This window comes from Conger conger, chromosome 12 (assembly GCF_963514075.1).
Source record: "Conger conger chromosome 12, fConCon1.1, whole genome shotgun sequence".
NCBI lineage: Eukaryota > Metazoa > Chordata > Actinopteri > Anguilliformes > Congridae > Conger > Conger conger.
Genome location: NC_083771.1, coordinates 12,008,073 through 12,026,821, shown reverse-complemented (window position 1 = coordinate 12,026,821; position 18,749 = coordinate 12,008,073). Strand labels below are relative to the sequence as shown.

General features: G+C 43.1%; 1 protein-coding gene across 4 annotated transcripts; it reads left to right on the top strand.

Moving 5' to 3' along the window:
• The first annotated feature begins 1,501 nt into the window (after positions 1–1,501).
• Positions 1,502–15,808, top strand: LOC133141972 (ras-related protein Rab-14). 4 transcript variants are annotated; one of them, XM_061262847.1, is made up of 8 exons: positions 1,502–1,676; positions 7,306–7,364; positions 9,401–9,454; positions 10,134–10,311; positions 11,798–11,864; positions 12,217–12,304; positions 12,540–12,570; positions 13,038–15,808. In XM_061262847.1, exons 2-8 carry the CDS (start codon positions 7,313–7,315, stop codon positions 13,213–13,215), a joined length of 648 nt encoding a protein of 215 aa, XP_061118831.1. In that variant the 5' UTR covers positions 1,502–1,676; positions 7,306–7,312; the 3' UTR covers positions 13,216–15,808. The 4 variants fall into 4 exon arrangements, with proteins under 4 accessions (XP_061118831.1, XP_061118832.1, XP_061118833.1 ...); XM_061262848.1 differs by lacking the exon at positions 1,502–1,676 and adding an exon at positions 1,718–2,113; XM_061262849.1 differs by lacking the exon at positions 1,502–1,676 and adding an exon at positions 2,291–2,414.
• The last annotated feature ends 2,941 nt before the right edge of the window (positions 15,809–18,749 follow it).

The following is an 18,749-nucleotide window of genomic DNA, read 5'->3' as shown; positions in this document are numbered from 1 at the left end:
CACAAATATCTTAAAGAACTCACAGAGGACAAGCACACTGAAAGATACTATTGGTCTAATGAAAATGCACATCACAAAGTTAAATAAATGAGAGATAAACATGTGAGAACATTTCAGGCATTGACATGACTATCACAGAAGCCTAAACCAAATGTCTGATGATGTGAATTTGAACAGACCAATACAAATTATTTTTAAAATTTGACACCCGGGCGGCACGGATGGTGCAGTGGGTAGCACTGCCGCCTCACAGCAAGGAGGTCCTGGGTTCGAATCCCCGTCGGCCAGGGCCTCTGTGCGGAGTTTGCATGTTCTCCCTGTGGGTTTCCTCTGGGTACTCTGGTTTCCTCCCACAGTCCAAAGACATGCAGGTTAGGCTGATTGGAGAAATGGTGTGTGTGCCCTGCGATGGACTGGAGACCTGTCCAGGGTGTATTCCTGCCTTTCGCCCAATGTATGCTGGGATAGGCTCCAGCCCCCCTGTGACCCTGTTCAGGATAAGCGGGTTCAGATAATGAATTAATTAATCTTAATGCAGAACACAATGGTTCAAGGAGGGAAAAAAACCCTATATGCTTATATTGAACTATATGCTTGTTAGCTGAGTAGCTGGGTAGTTTAATTTTTGGTTATGTTCTGAAAACTGTAGCTGGTTAAATTGTTAGAGAGCTTGGTTTTCTATTGAAAGAATACACATAATGTCTCTAAACGCGTGACAGGGTCGCTATATTCTCTGAAACTACAACACACACAATGTTTCACCACTGTCAGAACAACCACCAACTAACTTTGCTGTGACAACAGTGATGGGTTTCTTCTGTCATTTGTAAGGTGTACAATTTAAGGCAGTGTAAATACAGTTGTTTATTGTTGTTAAAGTTATTAACTGAATTTAAAAATGAGCCAATTATTTTGGAGGGTTTCACGGGCGGATTGTCTGCACTTTGCTTTCCAATAGCATATGTAGCCTATAAAACTTACTTTATGGCGCCCTCTTGTGTCAAATAACATAATTACCACCGTCACATCAGTTTAGGAAGCAGGTTTAAGGATTTTGTATGTTTTGATTAGTTCGTGTAAGGTCAAAATTTTGATATATGTAGTAATTTTACCTGTTTTGGGGCTATATTTGAAAACAACAAGAATAATAGGTCGAATACAAGTAGCCTACTGCTGCTGCCACTATTATCATCGTCAGTAATAATGTTAAGCCTAGCTGTAAGATAGAAGCCTATTAGTAATATTATTATTATTATGAATAGCCAACCAAACAATTGCACAAATCTGATCTAGGCCGAGGCCTACTTCGATTTCGACTTCACAGCAGGTGGCATAATGTATTGATTGTAAATGGAAATAAATCTCAGCTTTTCATAAGCAGGTCAAATGTCGGCTGTGATTTGTTATAGCGCAGTTTGATAACAGATTACTACATTAATGTGTCCTGGCTCTACCCATCTTGTGCCCGCATTGTACCCGTAATAGGGTTGAATTTGCGGCATATTCGGCGTGTATTTGCCCTTTGTCCCATAAGCCCATTGCATACGACAGAGGAAACCCTGTGTAGCGCAGGCCACCATCTTGGATAGGCAGTCCCTTCAATCCAGGATAACCAGCAGATCTCTTCAGAGTCGGGATAGCACGTATAAAACCTTCAAATACTCTGAACAACAACGGTAAGCAATGACCAAATAGGTATAACAGTGTTAAGTTGCTTGCGGCTAAGGAAAACTGGCCGCGCACAGATGGCCAACGGCGCTGCTGACTCCGTTATGATGTAGTTAGCTAGCTCGCTCGCTAGTCAGCTAACGCTAACTTATTAGCAAGCTGGATAGCTAACGATATGTGGCTGTCGCTACCTCGACAGCTCTTTCTGGAAAATAGCTAGCTAACGTTAGCCGTCCATCCATTGGCATTGGCATTGTCAAGAAATTTAGAAAGGAAGGGATGACACCACCCATATCACCGAGTGTCTTCATAATCGCATTTGACTCTTAATTGGGATGTCTAGCAAATTATACTTTAATACAACTATTGGGATCAACCTGGAGATTATTCGCTTGCTTGTTAGTTGCTAGTTGATTCAGACAGCAGAATATCAAGGGTTTCTTCGGTAAGTTAGCGTTCACTGCCGGGATGGACGGATAGCCAGACACCCGGAAGAGCTAGCTAGCCTGTTAGCTAGGCTACTTGTGATTTTTCTGTAACGTGAGCTCTGATCTGGTGAACGACAGGACAGGATAACGTTACCTGGGGATAGCCTAGTACTAGCTGGATAATGGCTATTCAACGACACTACAGTTGTTTATACCGTGTGTGCTACTTCTGACGTGCTAATGCTAATTAGCTTGGCTATCAGTGTCGGCGTGGCAAGTGTCTCCTCGTCGACATTAAGGCGTCCTCGTCGGTATTAGGTACTGACTAGCCGCGTGTTGCCAGCTAGCACTATCTTTTGGCATTGTAAGGCGTTACCTGGCTAGCCTGATGCAGTGTGATGCTGGGGAGTCTGAGATACCAGGCCATACTGGCTTCTTAAAAGATTATTGTTCGAGCTATGCTGTTTTCATGGTGGGTGTCGGGGTCGCAGTCCGCTAGCTAGCTAATCTGTCAGATCTAGCATAACTAACTAGCTAAACGCCCCTGTACTGGGCTTAGTTTTGCATCAACATAAGCTAACTTGCTGAATACATTCCTCGCTGGCCGTTGTGCAATCAGTCTGTCACTTTGCCACCCGCTTGCAAGCAGAACGTATTTTGCGTTAGCACTGGGTGGTTAGCTATGCCTATATCTTTAGCTGTTTGCATTTTATTGACAGGTCGTTTTGTCTTTTTTATTTAAACTTAGCGAGCGTGTTAGCTAACTATATTCTTTGTTTATTCACCGATTTAAGCAGACGCATGCATCATAGAAAACCGCTACCCTCGCAAAACCTTGCTGGCTAGCTTGTTTACGTCTTTTCATGCTTCATTAGCTTGATGGACCCCCCTCCCTCCCTGTCGTTTTCGTACCGGCACGGCCTATCTAGCCAGCGGTTGAGCCAGCCAGCTAATTGGGTAACGCCGGTAGCCAGTTTGAGTTTATCTTATGGCATATGATGACACAGCAGCCTGACCGGCCCCTTTTCTGTAGCTGACGTTTATGACAGAATGTAATTGAGCTAATTACCGTATGAAGATGTGTTTTTTTTTAAATTATTATTATTATTATTATTATTATTATTATTTTCTCAAGAAAGTGGAGCTGTTGTTTAATCATGGTTTGCTACGTTCTGTAACGTCACCTGTTAACGGACATTAAACAGTTTTTGGCCACTCGCTGGGTAACTTCTGTTTCGGTTGGAAACAAAAACAAAAAAAAGATTCAGTCCAGTCTACCGATAAGCCAACGAACGAGTTTTTCATAGGTAGCTAGCTACATCAGTTGAGATTTAGCTATATTGAACGGATCCCTGGTGTAAAATTCAGCTATCACCAGTTTGAAATTACCAACTGCCAGCTATTTCAAAACCCACCTTGAGCTGTTTTTTGCAGCAGGGATTAAATGGGTTAAACTATCAAAACTATGTTTTACAAGCAAACCCTTACAACCCCCTGAGTAACTTAATATAATATAATAATATATTCCGTGACAATAGGACGTGGTAATCAGTCTTTAAAGTTCACTTGATTGAAGTTGGGATTTGTTCACAAAGAAAATACCACTTTAGTATAATGGAACTGAATGAAAAGTGTTCTGCCAAAACGAAGGAATATTGGATATTGATGCTGTGTCAAGAGTATCTTTAGGCTTGTAAATGATGTACTGTAATGTTATGCTGGGTATGGTAAAATGGAAAACGTTATATATTGTGAAATGCGTACTTTTTTTGATATGGGAAATTAATGGCGCAGAGGAAACAGGTTGCTCTCTCTGTGTAGTATTGTTTTCATGAATCAAATACCATTATTTAACCGGAAATTCAATTTCATTTTGCCTGAAAATTGATCTGAATTGCATCTCTTCTTGGACCTGAACCAACAAAGGCTAGATCTGTCGGTACCGTTCTGTTGTGTCTGACCTTAGGAAACAGAGAGGGATCGAGGAAAAAGAATCGCTGAAACTGCTGGAAGGTCACATGTTGGCTTTACTAAGTGGGCATGCAGCCCCCCAAAGGATGACACAACTAAACCCTCACCCCCATTTCTTTTCTGTACACAAAGAAGATTTTCAGAAGCAGCTTGGCAGAATGGATCACTGGCATTGTTGCCAATTGTGGGCATCAACATGAAGGTGATGGAGCAGGCTGGAGCCTCGTGAAGCAGTTACCCCAGGGTGCAGTTTATTAGGTCTTTCAGCAGATGCTTTCAGCCAGAGCAACGTAAAAATGTGCATTTCACATTCAAACGTTGTAAGCGCTCGAGATTGAGACAGCTAAAGCGAAAGGTTAAGACACCCTTGTTCATGCTTGAAATGGGATTAAGACAGACCGTGACTACCCCTCACCGGTGCAGTATTGTGACTAACCAGCTCCATTCATTTTGCACAGTTTATGCACTCTTAGACTCGCCGATAAGCAGACGCGTCTCAAACCCAGTTTTAGCAACTCTGCAAAATGTGGAAGGGGCCAGCGAGCGCACAAAATCTCGCCTGGCTTCCTGCTGTGGACACGGGACGGCTTGCGGTGCCACTCCAAAGAGTCCTTCTTGGAGGGAGGATAAAGTAGACTGAATGTCCAAGAGTGAAGTTTGTGCACTTATTTAATGACTTTACTGATTTATTTACTCACAGAATGTCGGAAGAAGTAGGTGTTGATCTACAATAGACAAAGTTGATTACTGCAGGGACTGGGAGACCGAGAAACAGTATTGGAAGAGATACAGGAAGTGTCTGATTGTAGCAGAGACCACAGAACATCTGACAGGAAGTGCTTCATGACCTTCAAGTGTTATAAAAGCAAGCAAACGTGTTTCCGATACACAGGGTGAAGAGTATTTAAAGGGATGTTATTGTTGGCAGACATCTTCTGCATATTTGAATAGAAAAGCTAGCGGTGTGTGTGTGTGTGTGTGTGTGTGTGTGTGTGTGTGTGTGTGTGTGTGTGTGTGTGTGTGTGTGTGTGTGTGTGTGTGTGTGTGTGTGTGTGTGTGTGTGTGTGTGTGTGTGTGTGTGTGTGTGTGTGTGTGTGTGTGTGTGTGTCGATGTTTCATTGGAAAGCTGTTGGTCTGAATTATTCCTAGTTGTAAAAATTTCAGTCTCGGTCTACCTCAGATGGTGAGATAATCACCGCTGGGTCGACCAGCTCTTCAGTGCATGTGTAACCTGCAGTTTCCAGGTACAGTTTTGGGAATTGTCTGCCTGTTATGCCTGTTATGCTGCACAATGCAGTTTATGTCCTCACATTGCTTTGAAACATTGTCTTCTGTCATTGTTACCAGGCTATATTTCTCTTTTTATTTTTTGTGTAGCAGGTACCCTAATAAAAGGGTGGCTTATGAATCCACACAATGAGCTGCCTGTTTCTGTGTTGGACGTGTGCTGGTGAAGAAACAGGTTTTCGGGGCATCGCAACCGAGCATTGCAACCGAGGCCCCACTTCCTGCACTTCTGTGTACATGTAACTGCCTGCAATATCAGAGTTGTTTTATCTGTGACATGCCCTTGTTACACTGAAACAATGTGCGTTCTACGGAATAACATGTAGCCTAACGCACATGTGGAAGCCCACTAGTGTTCCAAAAGTAATGTAGAACACTTATTTTTGCTGGTCTGGAGAACGTGGAGTCGGGCTGCTTATTGTCAGGTGACTCATGCTGAAATATAACAATGTGGGGGTCATAAAGCAATACATAAAAAGAAGTTTGTAAAATGAAATGAGATGCTGTGTCATTGAGGGGAAAATGCAGTGACAGTTATTGTGAATTGCTAAAGCAACTTAAAGAAACTATGATGCCAAGGAAAATACACAGTTCCTTTGAAGTTCAGTGAGTTCCACACAATACGTTTTAAACAAAGAAAAGAGGTACGAATACTTATGAATGCTTAATTTTAGTTTTTGCACTTGTGATTGTATTTGTAGTGGCACCTCATTGATAAAACAATTGTGTGGAAGAAAAAAAGAAAACATTGAGAAGATTTATGACCCATGCAGTATTCCTGTTCTAAATGGTCCTGTTCCAATTTTTGTCTAAAACGGTCAAGGATATTTTATGAAAGCCTGACGAAAAATTATGTTAGATCAAATTTGGCCTTATTTATCTGATCATGGATCAAACGTGGCCAAAAACTTTTGTTTTTTGGTTTCTCTTGCCTCGTTTTGCTGACGATATATTTCTGTGTTTTTCCTTTTTAGCATTTGTTTTATACCCTGTCTTTGTTTAGGTTTGTTGATAAGCGCAGATTTCGGAGACACTAATGTCTGTCTTGAGATTTTATCTTCATTCATACTTCTATTTTCCTGAGTAAATGCAGATGTATTATCTACAGTACATCCATTTACACAGAAGGAATGCGTCTCAGAGCACATTAATGATGCAGCTCCATAACTCGTTATTGATATAATTGATAGGCTGCGTGTATTAGATGATGCGATTACGTTTCCGTGAAGTTCAATCTTCCCTGGGGTTGTTTTGAGGACACCGGTTGAAACCGTAGACTGTAGAAAAATATGGACCAAGTGCCTGCTATGTCACCCACTGACTATTCATGGGCTTGTGAACAGCGTCTTGTCACCGCGGTGTCAAGTTTACGGGTGCTGCCATGTTGTGCAATTTGGAGCCAGAGACTGCGCTGTAGGGAAATGGGAAGCCCTTGTATGGGCATGGAGTCTGCCAAGTGTGGCTTTTCCACTAAGCGCATGGTTCATTTAGGGTTGGTGTGTTCACCAGGGGGTTCTGGGAGTCGTAGTTTTAATTAAGGCCTTTCTAGTGGCATCATGGGAGATCTGTAATGGGTCATTTATTCTTGGGGCTTCTCCGTGGCGTCCTAACTGCTTTGTGCTTGGATATTGAGGTTCTGTTGGTCTTTGTAGCGCCTCCCTCTGTGATGCCAGTTGTGGCAGTTATGTACTCTACATTCAGAGTGTAACTTAATAACAGTGGCTTACCGTCGCCACTGTCATTGGGGTATGGGGATGACTTATGATACCATGTGTATGAGGAAATGTATGCTGAGAGATGCCCTGTTTGATAAGCGCCCCTGACCTACATTCCCTCTTCCTGCAGCTTTGGCCTGTGGACACCCTGAAACAAGGAGTCATGCTGCAGTTTCACTGCAGATGCACTGTATCTAATGACTCTCTCTCTCTCTCTCCCCCTCTCTGTGTTTCAGAGCCAAAATGGCCACCGCTCCATACAACTACTCCTACATCTTCAAATACATCATCATTGGTAAGTGTGAGGGCGAGGAGAGCCGGAATGTCTGCCAGCAGCTTGCATCCTGTTCACATGGTTTTGAGTCCTGTTGTAGGAAGTGTAAATAATGCTGACATGTCAGCATTATAGCATTAGGAGTTAGGTCGTCATCTGACTGTGACAGCAGCGGCAGGCCTCATCCTGCCCGTGGGGTAAAGCTGTAAAGCAGCAGGGCTCCTGTAGTCTCTACTGCATTATGTGCTCCTGCCAGTTTCCCCTCAGGTGACCAGTTGGCATCACTATAAGAATTGGCTCCCTTCCCTAGGTGCTGGCTCCTACCTGTAGTCCTGTGTGGCCTGTAGAATGTACAATATTCATTGGCTTTCACGGGCCAGCACATCAAGAGAATGTGTGCTGAGGAGAGTGCAGCGGGGAGAGTGCACGTTCAGGTGAGAGTGCACGTGCTCTGAGGAGAGTGGACATACAGGTGAGAGTGCACGTGCTCTGAGGAGAGTGCACATTCAGGTGAGAGTGCACATGCTCTGAGGAGAGTGCACGTTCAGGGGAGAGTGCACGTGCACTGCTGAGAGCTGTCAGTGTGTGGGTGCTGATGCCGTTGGCTGAGAAAGGAAAAAGGGCAGAATTCCTGAAAAAGGAGAGAAACACTGAGATGAGCGTCGGTCATAAAGCTTCTCACCAGATGGCAGCCGGTCAGTTTCCCTGTGGTCATCTGCGTCGTTCGAACAAATGAAACCGTTTATTTACACCGCCGCATTAATGCATTAAAAACGTCCTACACACTACAACCTACGCTTCAGGGTGCCATCAACTGCCAGTATAAATAAAGGCTTTCATAATAAGCACACACATTCCTCAGCCAGGATATATCGCTTTATACCTTTTTGTAGATCTGAATTGTGAAGAGCACCAGTGACTGTGGAGTACCTGAAGTGCTTCCGGTACATGCTTTAAACAGCTGGTTAAATGAAATGCATTGTAAAGCATAATTTCAGCAGTGTAGTCAATTCTGATAGTAGCTCTTAATGCAAAGCGTAGGCAGAGCCTTCCGAGGTGGGAAGCAAATCTGCCATTGCTCTGATTAGGGAGTCATCGTAGCTATTTTAGTATTTTATTAAATGTCAGAAAATTGCATTCAATCGTCATACTGAAAGACCAGCAGGTATTTTGGCTAAAATAAACCAAACGGGGCTCAAGTGCTGTGGGCACATGATCCAACTCAATCGCCTGGGGATATCACTCCCTGATCTCTTTTCTGTCTTGTGAAATCCCACGTCAACAACATTCATGATCCATAACCTTGAAAAGGTTAGACTAAGTAAGCAGACTACTAAATTGATCAGAATCCTTCGGTTTCGACGTTGAAGAAGCGGTGTTGAGGATTTAATTTTCTAGGCTTTAAAGCAGTTTTCTGTGCGGTAAGCCTCAGTCTTCGCTGGTTTCAGTATATTAGGGCAGTGAGACGGTTGCTGGTTTGATCTCAGCTGGTTGGTGCCTTGCATTGCAGCCAATTGCCGTGTGTGTGTGTGTGTGTGTGTGTGTGTGTGTGTGTGTGAATGAGAAGCATCAATTGTACAGAGCTTTGGATAAAGGCGCTATATAAATGCCAACCATTTACCAAATGTTGAAATAGTGCCATGGATTAAACTGTTTCACGATGAAGTTCGCATAAAACACGTTTGCAGCTAAAAACAATTTATTGGGAGTGTAATTACCATTTAAACACCCTCTGTAGTGGTGCTTGTGTCTTGGATACACCCTGTTGATCACTGAAATTCTTCCACCTCTGGGGTTTGGGGCTGTCTGCGTTTTCTGGCGGTGGACAGAATCCTCTGCACTTAACGGCGGATGTGTCGAGATCTCATTTCACTCCCCCAGACAGAGATTCAGAAGTATCATTATTTACCTGGCTCCTACAGGAAGAGCCTGCCTCCGGAGAATTCCGCCGGAATTGGGGGTTTATTCCTGCTTTGGATGAATCATGTGTATCCCCTCATTTTCTGCCCATTTATTGCTGTTTACTTGGCTAATAAGTACATTTCTTTACTCTGCAGGGGACATGGGTGTAGGAAAATCATGTTTGCTCCATCAGTTCACAGAAAAAAAGTGTAAGTACCTATTTATTCCCCATATGACTGTATTCAAACAAGTGGATAATATATATATATAATATATAATATATTAATATATTGCTTTTCTAATGACACAGACCAAATTAGTTTGAACTAGTTTGCACAAGAAAACATTGTTAAAATGTAAAGTTAAAGACATAATTGCTTGGTGAAATTGGTCCAAGTTAATGTTGGAAAGGCATTTGCTCTTATTTTTTGGCTGTAAGTTCCAGTTTCTTGTGTAGTTACTGTACACTTGCCTGTCTGTATTTAGCAGGTGTTATTCAGAGCAGACTTATTCAAATAAATTGACAGACAGTCCATTTACTGTTTGGCTAGATATTTTCTGAAGTAACTTGCTCAAGAGTACATTATGTACACTGCCAATATTGGTGACAGAGTCAGACCTGGGTCAAAATACGTCATTGCTTTGGATTCAAATACTTATCCGCTTTACTGAGCTTGTCTGGTATATTATAACCTGTGCAATACTCTCAAAAATGGCTAACCTCAACCTTGGCTGGCTGAAAGGCAAGATCAATGGAGCACGGAAAAGTATTTTAATCGGAAAAAAAACAATGAGGTATTTGCCCCAGAGCTCTGGAGAAGAGCGGGTGTGGGGCCGGCGTTAGCTTGGCCTGGGGTCACCGGTGCTCCCCCCCCCCCCCCCCCGCAGTCATGGCGGACTGCCCCCACACGATCGGCGTGGAGTTCGGCACCAGGATCATCGAGGTGAGCGGGCAGAAGATCAAGCTGCAGATCTGGGACACGGCGGGGCAGGAGCGCTTCCGCGCCGTCACGCGCAGCTACTACCGGGGCGCGGCCGGCGCCCTCATGGTCTACGACATCACCAGGTGCGTCCCGCCGTGTGGGGAGACCCCCCCCGCGCTCCGGCTGCTGGGCGTGTGGTCCGCCATGGAACGTCACACACCCGACAGGAAGAAACGGGGAAGACAGGCCTATGTTATTGAAATGGGCAAAGATTGTATTCAAGTGCTCTGTGAGTTTGGGTTTTCTATGGAGAATCTCCATCCTGACAAAAGGCCGCACGTTTTTTTAGGTAATTTGCAACATGCATGCTTTTTATAATTTCATGGCTGTACAGTACGTCATGATGTCAAAATTCGACATTTTCAGTTTGAATTACTCATAGGCTTAACATGAGGAGAAACTATGCTAAATCAGGCTAATGTCTCCAAGTTTGAATCGTTCTGAATTTTAAACTAATACCATTACGTCTCGACAGCACACTGATTCACTCAAGCAGTCTGTATCAGACGACAAGGGTTGTAATGGGGAGATATGATCAGATATGATATTCACTAACACGAATATCTGGTTTCACTGCAAGGGAGCGACTTTGAGCACTAAAACTGGGTGGGTGAAGCAGAGCAGAATGAATGGGGGTCAAAGGCAATTTTCCATAAAAACAACTGTATGAGAAAAAATGTTTCTGTTGTGAGTTGGAGAGGATTCGCTGACGTCGAATAGCAAGTTGTGATTTTCTGTGCACCTTTACTAGCTCTTAGCTTGTGCCAAACAGGTTGGTCGCATTGCCTGGAAATTCTTTGAACATGAGATCATAAAACAACTTGATTGCATCACAGCTTAGTAATACTCGAGTTACTCAAACATATTTGAAATGGTTTTGGTGAAACCACAGTTCAGTACAGAAGTATGGCAAGCTGTTTTGACATTTGTCTAAACAAATTATGTCTAGCCTATTAAAAATTAAATAAAAACCTGTATGAAACAAGCCATATTTCCTTCAGAAACATATGTGCATGTAGTCTACTGTTATTTACCCTACATTGAAATAACTTGGGCTGTTCTTAATGTAAGCCAGTTCATTTCTCAGCCAAGGGTTATATTTTCAATGCATTTATAATGACCCATTACGTAAAATCGAATTCATTAATGTTAATATCTCTGAACAGCTAGTCTAATATTGCCTCTGGTGTTAATGCCGTATGCAAAATTGCCAAAACACTATACAGAGCACTATTCTAAGCTCATGAATTAGGTTTGAATCTTAAACAATCTGCCCAGTGTTCAGTACATATTGTGCATGATGTGCAGTTGATATTCATGGCTGTAGCATATTGTCAGAGATCTGCGCTGATACTCTGATGGCAGGCTGATGTTAGCCTGAGGGCTGATCAATTTAATTTCCTGTCTTTTGAGGCTTTCTGCAAATGCAAACATTGGAACTTAAAACATCTTTTTTGTGATTAATATAAAATTCACTAACTGCCTTTATCGATGGTCGTTCGCCATGACCTCACTGCTGTTTATCTGACCCTGTTGTCATGGTAACGTGCTCCCCGCCTTTCTCCGCAGGAGAAGCACATACAACCATCTCAGCAGCTGGCTAACCGACGCCCGGAACCTCACCAACCCCAACACTGTGAGTACTGCCCGCCGGATTCACACTACACCTGCAGCCCTGGTTGAAATGATTTCATGACAAATCTAAAATTGTGGGGTACAGAGCCAAATCAAGAAAAAATATGTTTTATCCAAAGATTTATGGAGCGCTTTATGTTCTTAACCTGTTTTTGTTTCTCATGTTCTTTGTATTTTAAATGTATGGTTTTATTTTGTCTTATTTTATTATTTGTAACGCACTTTGACCAGTGGCCTGAAAAGTACTCAACAAATAAACTTTATTATTGTGAACGAGCGAATGCAGCCTGACACTGCCTCTCTCTCTCTCCACTCTCCCTCGCTCTCTCTCTTTTCTCTCTCTCCCTCCACAGGTGATCATTCTCATAGGGAACAAGGCAGACCTGGAGGCCCAGCGAGACGTCACGTATGAGGAGGCCAAGCAGTTTGCTGAAGAGAACGGTGAGAACTTTCTCCACTTGTGGGTGAATCTAGACCTCCTCCACCTGTGGGTGAATCTAGACCTCCTCCCCCTGTGAGTGATTCTAGACCTCCTCCCCCGGTGGGTGAATCTAGACCTCCTCCCCCTGTGGGTGAATCTAGACCTCCTCCCCCGGTGAGTGACTAGACTCTGGGGGTGGGGTTAACCACTTTACAAATTGCATTACCGTCATTTTATGTTTTCTCCTCTTGCCAGGCCTGTTGTTCCTTGAAGCCAGCGCAAAAACGTAAGTTCCTTCACTGAACCTCCATCCGTACTGTACCAAAAAAAAAACACTGTGAAGGTATCAGTAACGCACTGTCACCTAATAAATCCACACAATCCTCATGAAGATGATGTATATTTAAACAAGTCGTTTGGAATTCTATGAAGTGACATCACAACAATGCGCTCGTTTGCTTCAGCCCGGCCCACTTGTAGCCAGAACAGATCCATACGCTCGGCACAGTTTGTTGATGCCAATGAGCCTTATAGACACAGTCACTAAACCTACCTGGTCTTGGTAAAGCTCATGAAAGGCACTGGAGAATGGACATGTAAAACTGGATAGAGATCGTTTATGGTACTTAACCGCACAAACACCTTCTTATGGATATCTGAAATGAAACACTGTAAAACATAGGACCTGTAAAGGCTGAGTTGTTTTGTGGTGGAGTATAACCCCGCTCTGCCCCCCCCCCCCCCCCCCCACAGAGGCGAGAACGTGGAAGACGCCTTCCTGGAGGCGGCCAAGAAGATCTACCAGAACATTCAGGATGGGAGCCTGGACCTTAACGCGGCCGAATCGGGCGTCCAGCACAAGCCCTCCGCGCCCCAGGGGGGGCGGCTAACCAGCGAACCACAGCCCCAGAGAGAAGGCTGCGGCTGCTAATGTCCGCCACCGCCCCTCCCCCTTCACCTTTCACCTCCGACCCCCTGGCATCCACTACCATCATCTTCCTCTGCCCAGGAGTACCCTCCTCCCTCCCCTCCATCCTGCCTGGAGGAGTTAGGGTGGGGCATGGGGGTGAGGCTTTGCCTGGGATGCTTGGCCTCCCTCTCTCCCTCTGCCCCCTTCACTCTGTCATCCTCTCCTGTCCATCATCCCCCTCTCCCATCCTGCTCGACCCCCCTCCCCATTAACCCCCCCCCCCCCCACACTGGTAATTACCGCTCCTCTCTGTAGGGTCTGCGTTCCACACAAGCATAACCAAGCAAATGAATAACAGATGAGGGTGACATTGGAGGGAGAAAAAAAAACAAAAAAAAACAAAAGGCTTTTTTTTATTTTCCTTTTATAGCTGTTATATATACATATATATCTATGTCAGTTTCATCCACAGAATTTGACAAGCAACCCGATGAAGTAGGTTAACGACACTCGGTTCAACTCGGAACTTCTGTATCTTTCTGTCACACTTGCATGGTGTAATTTAGGATTATTTTAACTTAAATTAAAAATGAAATGTAAATGATTCTACTTTGCTATACTGTATGACCTAGAGGGAGGACTTAGAGAGCAGGAAATAATGTACTTTATAATCCCGCAGCACCCCCTCCATGTGTGTGTGCGCGTGCGTATGCAAGTTTGTGCGCTTGTGAGAGTTTGTGTACATGTGCGTGTGTTTGTCAGTTTTTGTGCGTGTGTTTCTGAGTTTGTATGTTGGTGTGTGTTTGTGTGCGTCAGCATTATGTGTGTGTGGTCCACCTTTCAACTGAGACTGGCGAACCAAACGCATCTACTCTCCCCATTACTCTGCTGGTTAATGTGGTTGTCCGATGTCTGTGAGGAAACACTTTCAGTTCTAACTTTAGCCACAGGGTGGCACTGTTGCAGAGGGAGAATCACTAAACCCCACCCTGAAAAGTCACAGTAGTTTTACTGCTCCTATGGAGATGGGGTGAGTCCAGACCCCATCCATTCCCCCATGGACCTGTGTGGTCTTCAGGTGGCCAGGTTCGGCCAGAGCCTTCACCCTTAAAGGTTATGAGAAACCGCTTTTCCTCTGCATACTGTCTGCACTGAACTCTTCTCCCGCTACTCGCCTAGAAAGCCGTCTCAGACCATATCCTCCTTTTTGTCTTTTGGTTGTTTTGTTGCCTTACTGTTGTTGTTATTAATATTATTTCTATAATTATTGAATCTCTCTTCACAGCTTGCTCTACTCACTGATGTTGGACAGATTTCTGTTAAATACACTTTGATGTTTTACATGATTCCTCTACATTTTCCTATACTTTTTTCGACCGATCTGGCTTGGCTTCCATGTAAAAAAGTGTGTGTATGTGTTTGTGTGAGAGTGTGTGTGGGGATAATGTTTAAAGGAGAGTTTGTAATGCATTTGAAGCTGTAAATCGCCTGACTGCAATCTTACTAGCTTGTATATTAACGCCATAAAAATGCACCCCACCAAACGATCCGTCGATGTGAGGTTTGTCGTGGTGGTAATTGTACATGTACCATTAAATAAAGAGATGAACCCTCAGCAGCTTGTGAACATGTATGTAGTGACGGTGGCTATTACATGGGGAGCGCTGGACCTTTAGAAGTCTGTGCAGGTGTCGGTGTGTTGTTGGATGCTTGTCATTCAAGTTTGGGAAATGTGTAATGTCTGCTGGATTCTAATCAACATTTGTCCTCAAGTTTGACTAAATTTAAATCTGTTTTATTATTTTTTTCACCAACTCAGTTTGGCAAGTTACTTTTAGTGCTTTACTGAGGCATAGCTGTATTTTGGTCAGTCAATGCTTACATTAAAATGAATGACTTATGATTGAATCCCAGCAGTCTCTCTGAACGAATGAAATGGGGGGCAGTGGCGACACCCTGTGGCCATCCAGTTGTTTAACAGTTCTTGCTTCTTAGTCAATGCTTGTGCTTAGTTGTAAGTTAAAGTTAAGGACGTGTTGATTGAATCCCAGCCACAGTCTATGATCAAATGGAACGGGTACCATCTCTTTCCCCCCTCAGTGGCAACACCTGGTGGCCATTTGGGGAAAAGTACCAGCGTTTGATTTTAAGGATCAGGAAAAGGGGGTGGTGCGAGGTGGCTCCCCTTTCTGTTTAGCCTGAGAAGACCCAGTCCTGTTGTCTTGCGAGGTTTAGCTTTCTCACTGAAACCCTTTGAATGGAGAATTTTCCTTTTGGTTATTGTCACTGTATTGGTGTTCCTCCTTTGGGGGAGGGCATGTTTTCCTGTCTTAATTTGAGCGGTTGGGGAGGGGTGCGTGGGGGAGGGGGTTTGATGGGTGTTGGATGGGGTCTCCCAAAAGCTGTGCTTTTACTTCCTTGCTCTCCGGGTGACCTCTGCTGGCTCCACGTGTTCGCCAGTTAAAAAGATTAAGTAAATATGTATAAATTTTGAAGGAACTGTGCTAACATTAAAATGCGTTCTGCGTGTATATGATTTTAAAATGTTGACATTTGATTTTAATAATGATGATAATAAAATACTCTAGAAAGAAAAACTGGAGTATAAATATTTTGTGGTGTGGCCTCTTGTCTTTTTGCCCTCTTAAAAGACATTCCTTGCAAGTACATGGCAAATTAGTTCTTAACCTTTTAACACGGATCTAACAATTGTATCTTAATGTAAAGTGCAAACATGATTCCAATATAATTCCAGTATGATGCCCACGAGTCGTCGTACTGAAAAAATGCTAATTATGTTCGGAGTCTATTTTCATCTGCAATCTATGCATCGCTACTTTACACAGTTGTATAAACTCACATACAGTGGTGTGAAAAAGTATTTGGCCCCTTCCTGTTGGTTTTTTTTTTTTTTTTTTTTTTGCATGTTTGTCACACTTAAATGTTTCAGATCAAACCAATTAAAATATTAGTCAAAGACAACACAAATAAACACAAAATGCAGTTTTTAAATGAAGGTTTTTATTAACGGAGAAAAATCCAAACCTACATGGCCCTGTGTGAAAAAGTTATTGCCCCCTAAACCAAATAACTGGTTGGGCCACCCTTAGCAGCAACAACTGCAATCAAGCGTTTGCGATAACTTGCAATGAGTCTCTTACAGCACTGTGGAGGAATTTTGGCACACTCATCTTTGCAGAATTGTTGTAATTCAGCCACATTGGAGGGTTTTCGAGCATGAACCGCCTTTTTAAGGTCATGCCACAGCACCTCAATAGGATTCAGGTCAGGACTTTGACTAGGCCACTCCAAAGCCTTCATTTTGTTTTTCTTCAGCCATTCAGAGGTGGACTTGCTGGTGTGTTTTGGATCATTGTCCTGCTGCAGAACTGAAAAACAGCAGAACAGCAGGACGAACAGTCCTGCTGTTCGTTTCAGCTTGAGGTCACGAACAGATGGCCAGACATTCTCCTTCAGGATTTTTTGGTAGACAGCAGAATTCATGGTTCCATTTATCACAGCAAGTCTTCCAGGTCCTGAAGCACCAAAACAGCCCCAGACCATCACACTACCAACACCATATTTCACTGTTAGTATGATGTTCTTTTTCTGAAATGCGGTGTTACTTTTACACCAGATGTAATGGGACACACACCTTCCAAAAAGTTCAACTTTTGTCTCGTCAGACCACAGAATATTTTCCCAAAAGTCTTGGGGAACATCAAGATGTTTTCTGGCAAAATTGAGACAAGCCTTAATGTTCTTTTTGCTCAGCAGTGGTTTTCGTCTTGGAACTCTGCCATGCAGGCCATTTTTGCCCAGTCTCTTTCTTATGGTGGAGTCATGAACACTGACCTTAACTGAGGCAAGTGAGGCCTGCAGTTCTTTGGATGTTGTTGTGGGGTCTTTTGTGACCTCTTGGATGAGTCGTCGCTGCGCTCTTGGGGTAATTTTGGTTGGCCAGCCACTCCTGGGAAGGTTCACCACTGTTCCATGTTTTCGCCATTTGTGGATAATGGCTCTCACTGTGGTTCGCTGGAGTCCCAAAGCTTTAGAAATGGCTTTATAACCTTTTCCAGACTGATAGATCTCAATTACTTTCTTTCTCATTTGTTCCTGAATTTCTTTAGATCTCGGCATGATGTCTAGCTTTTGAGGATCATTTGGTCTATTTCACTTTGTCAGGCAGGTCCTATTTAAGTGATTTCTTGATTGAGAACAGGTGTGGCAGTAATCAGGCCTGGGTGTGGCTAGAGAAATTGAACTCAGGTTTGATAAACCACAGTTAAGTTATGTTTTAACAGGGGGGGGCAATCACTTTTTCACACAGGGCCATGTAGGTTTGGATTTTTTTTCTCACTTAATAATTAAAACCTTCATTTAAAAACTGCATTTTGTGTTTACTTGTGTTGTCTTTGACTAATATTTAAATTTGTTTGATGACCTGAAACATTTAAGTGTGACAAACATGCAAAAAAATAAGAAATCAGGAAGGGGGGCAAACACTTTTTCACACCACTGCATGTAATTTCATTTGTTTACAGTATGTGGCCGTTTACACACACTCAACAGGAAAAAATATATACTCGGTCCATATGAGTTGACTAACTTCATACTGCTGGCTGTCGAAATGAGCTGACTATGCAGTGACAGAAAGCAGAATGTAAACGATACAATGGCGATTACAAGTTCCAATGTGTCGCATCACGATCCCTGGTTATGGGTATGCACTTTGTTGTACGTCGCTCTGGATAAGAGCGTCTGCCAAATGCCAGTAATGTAATGTAATGTAATTTGCTCCCAACACAACCTCACTCATTTCTCCATCAAGTCTTCCGGGAAGATTGGCCAAAAGAAGCGCGTTTTCGTAGTAATGTTATTATCTTTATTTTGTCCAAGTTTGCGTCCGTGTTTTGGCAATAGTATAATTTTGTATCGTTTTATGCTGCCTTGTCGTAACCTTAGAAAAGTGCTTTAGAATGAAATACTTTGTAAAAGAACTTAAATGTAACACATTTTACATTGCCTTGCTTAGAACAACCCAAAAAACCTACAGACACTGCAGCCCCCTGGGAATTCAGTTTGACACCCCAGATCTATATAAAGGTGTACCATGGGACAAAAAAAAACCTATTTAGTATTTCATAGATTTCACTAGTGTGTTTTATTCAGACTGGCATGTCGAACGATAAATGCAAACCTGTGTCAGAAATTGCACCTTGTCTGGCCAAGATACAAAGTGTCCAATAGCCATATGGGAAACCCCTGTCGTTTATATTGGAAGTGGGATGATTGAGTTCATTTCAGAGGGACATATAGAGTTATAAACGCAAACATTCAAAATTGGATGTTCCTAGGCCAAGATATATCTCCAATTTCCATATAGGAACCCTCCATTCATTTAATTGGAATTTGGCACCACTATAAATCCAACATAAATTAATGGAGACCTTACATATGGACACACCTTCAAAAAGTCCTAGAGCCTTGGACATTTTTAGAGACTTGTTCTACTCCATGTGGGTATTTGTTCAACTACGTGGGGACCCAATGAC

Excerpts from the sequence above, each read along its gene's own strand:
- LOC133141972 (XM_061262847.1), top strand. The coding sequence starts at position 7,313 with ATGGCCACCGCTCCATACAACTACTCCTACATCTTCAAATACATCATC. Across the intron at positions 7,365-9,400 it reads CTTCAAATACATCATCATTG|GGGACATGGGTGTAGGAAAA; the intron begins GTAAGTGTGAGG and ends TTTACTCTGCAG. Across the intron at positions 9,455-10,133 it reads TCAGTTCACAGAAAAAAAGT|TCATGGCGGACTGCCCCCAC; the intron begins GTAAGTACCTAT and ends CCCCCCCCGCAG.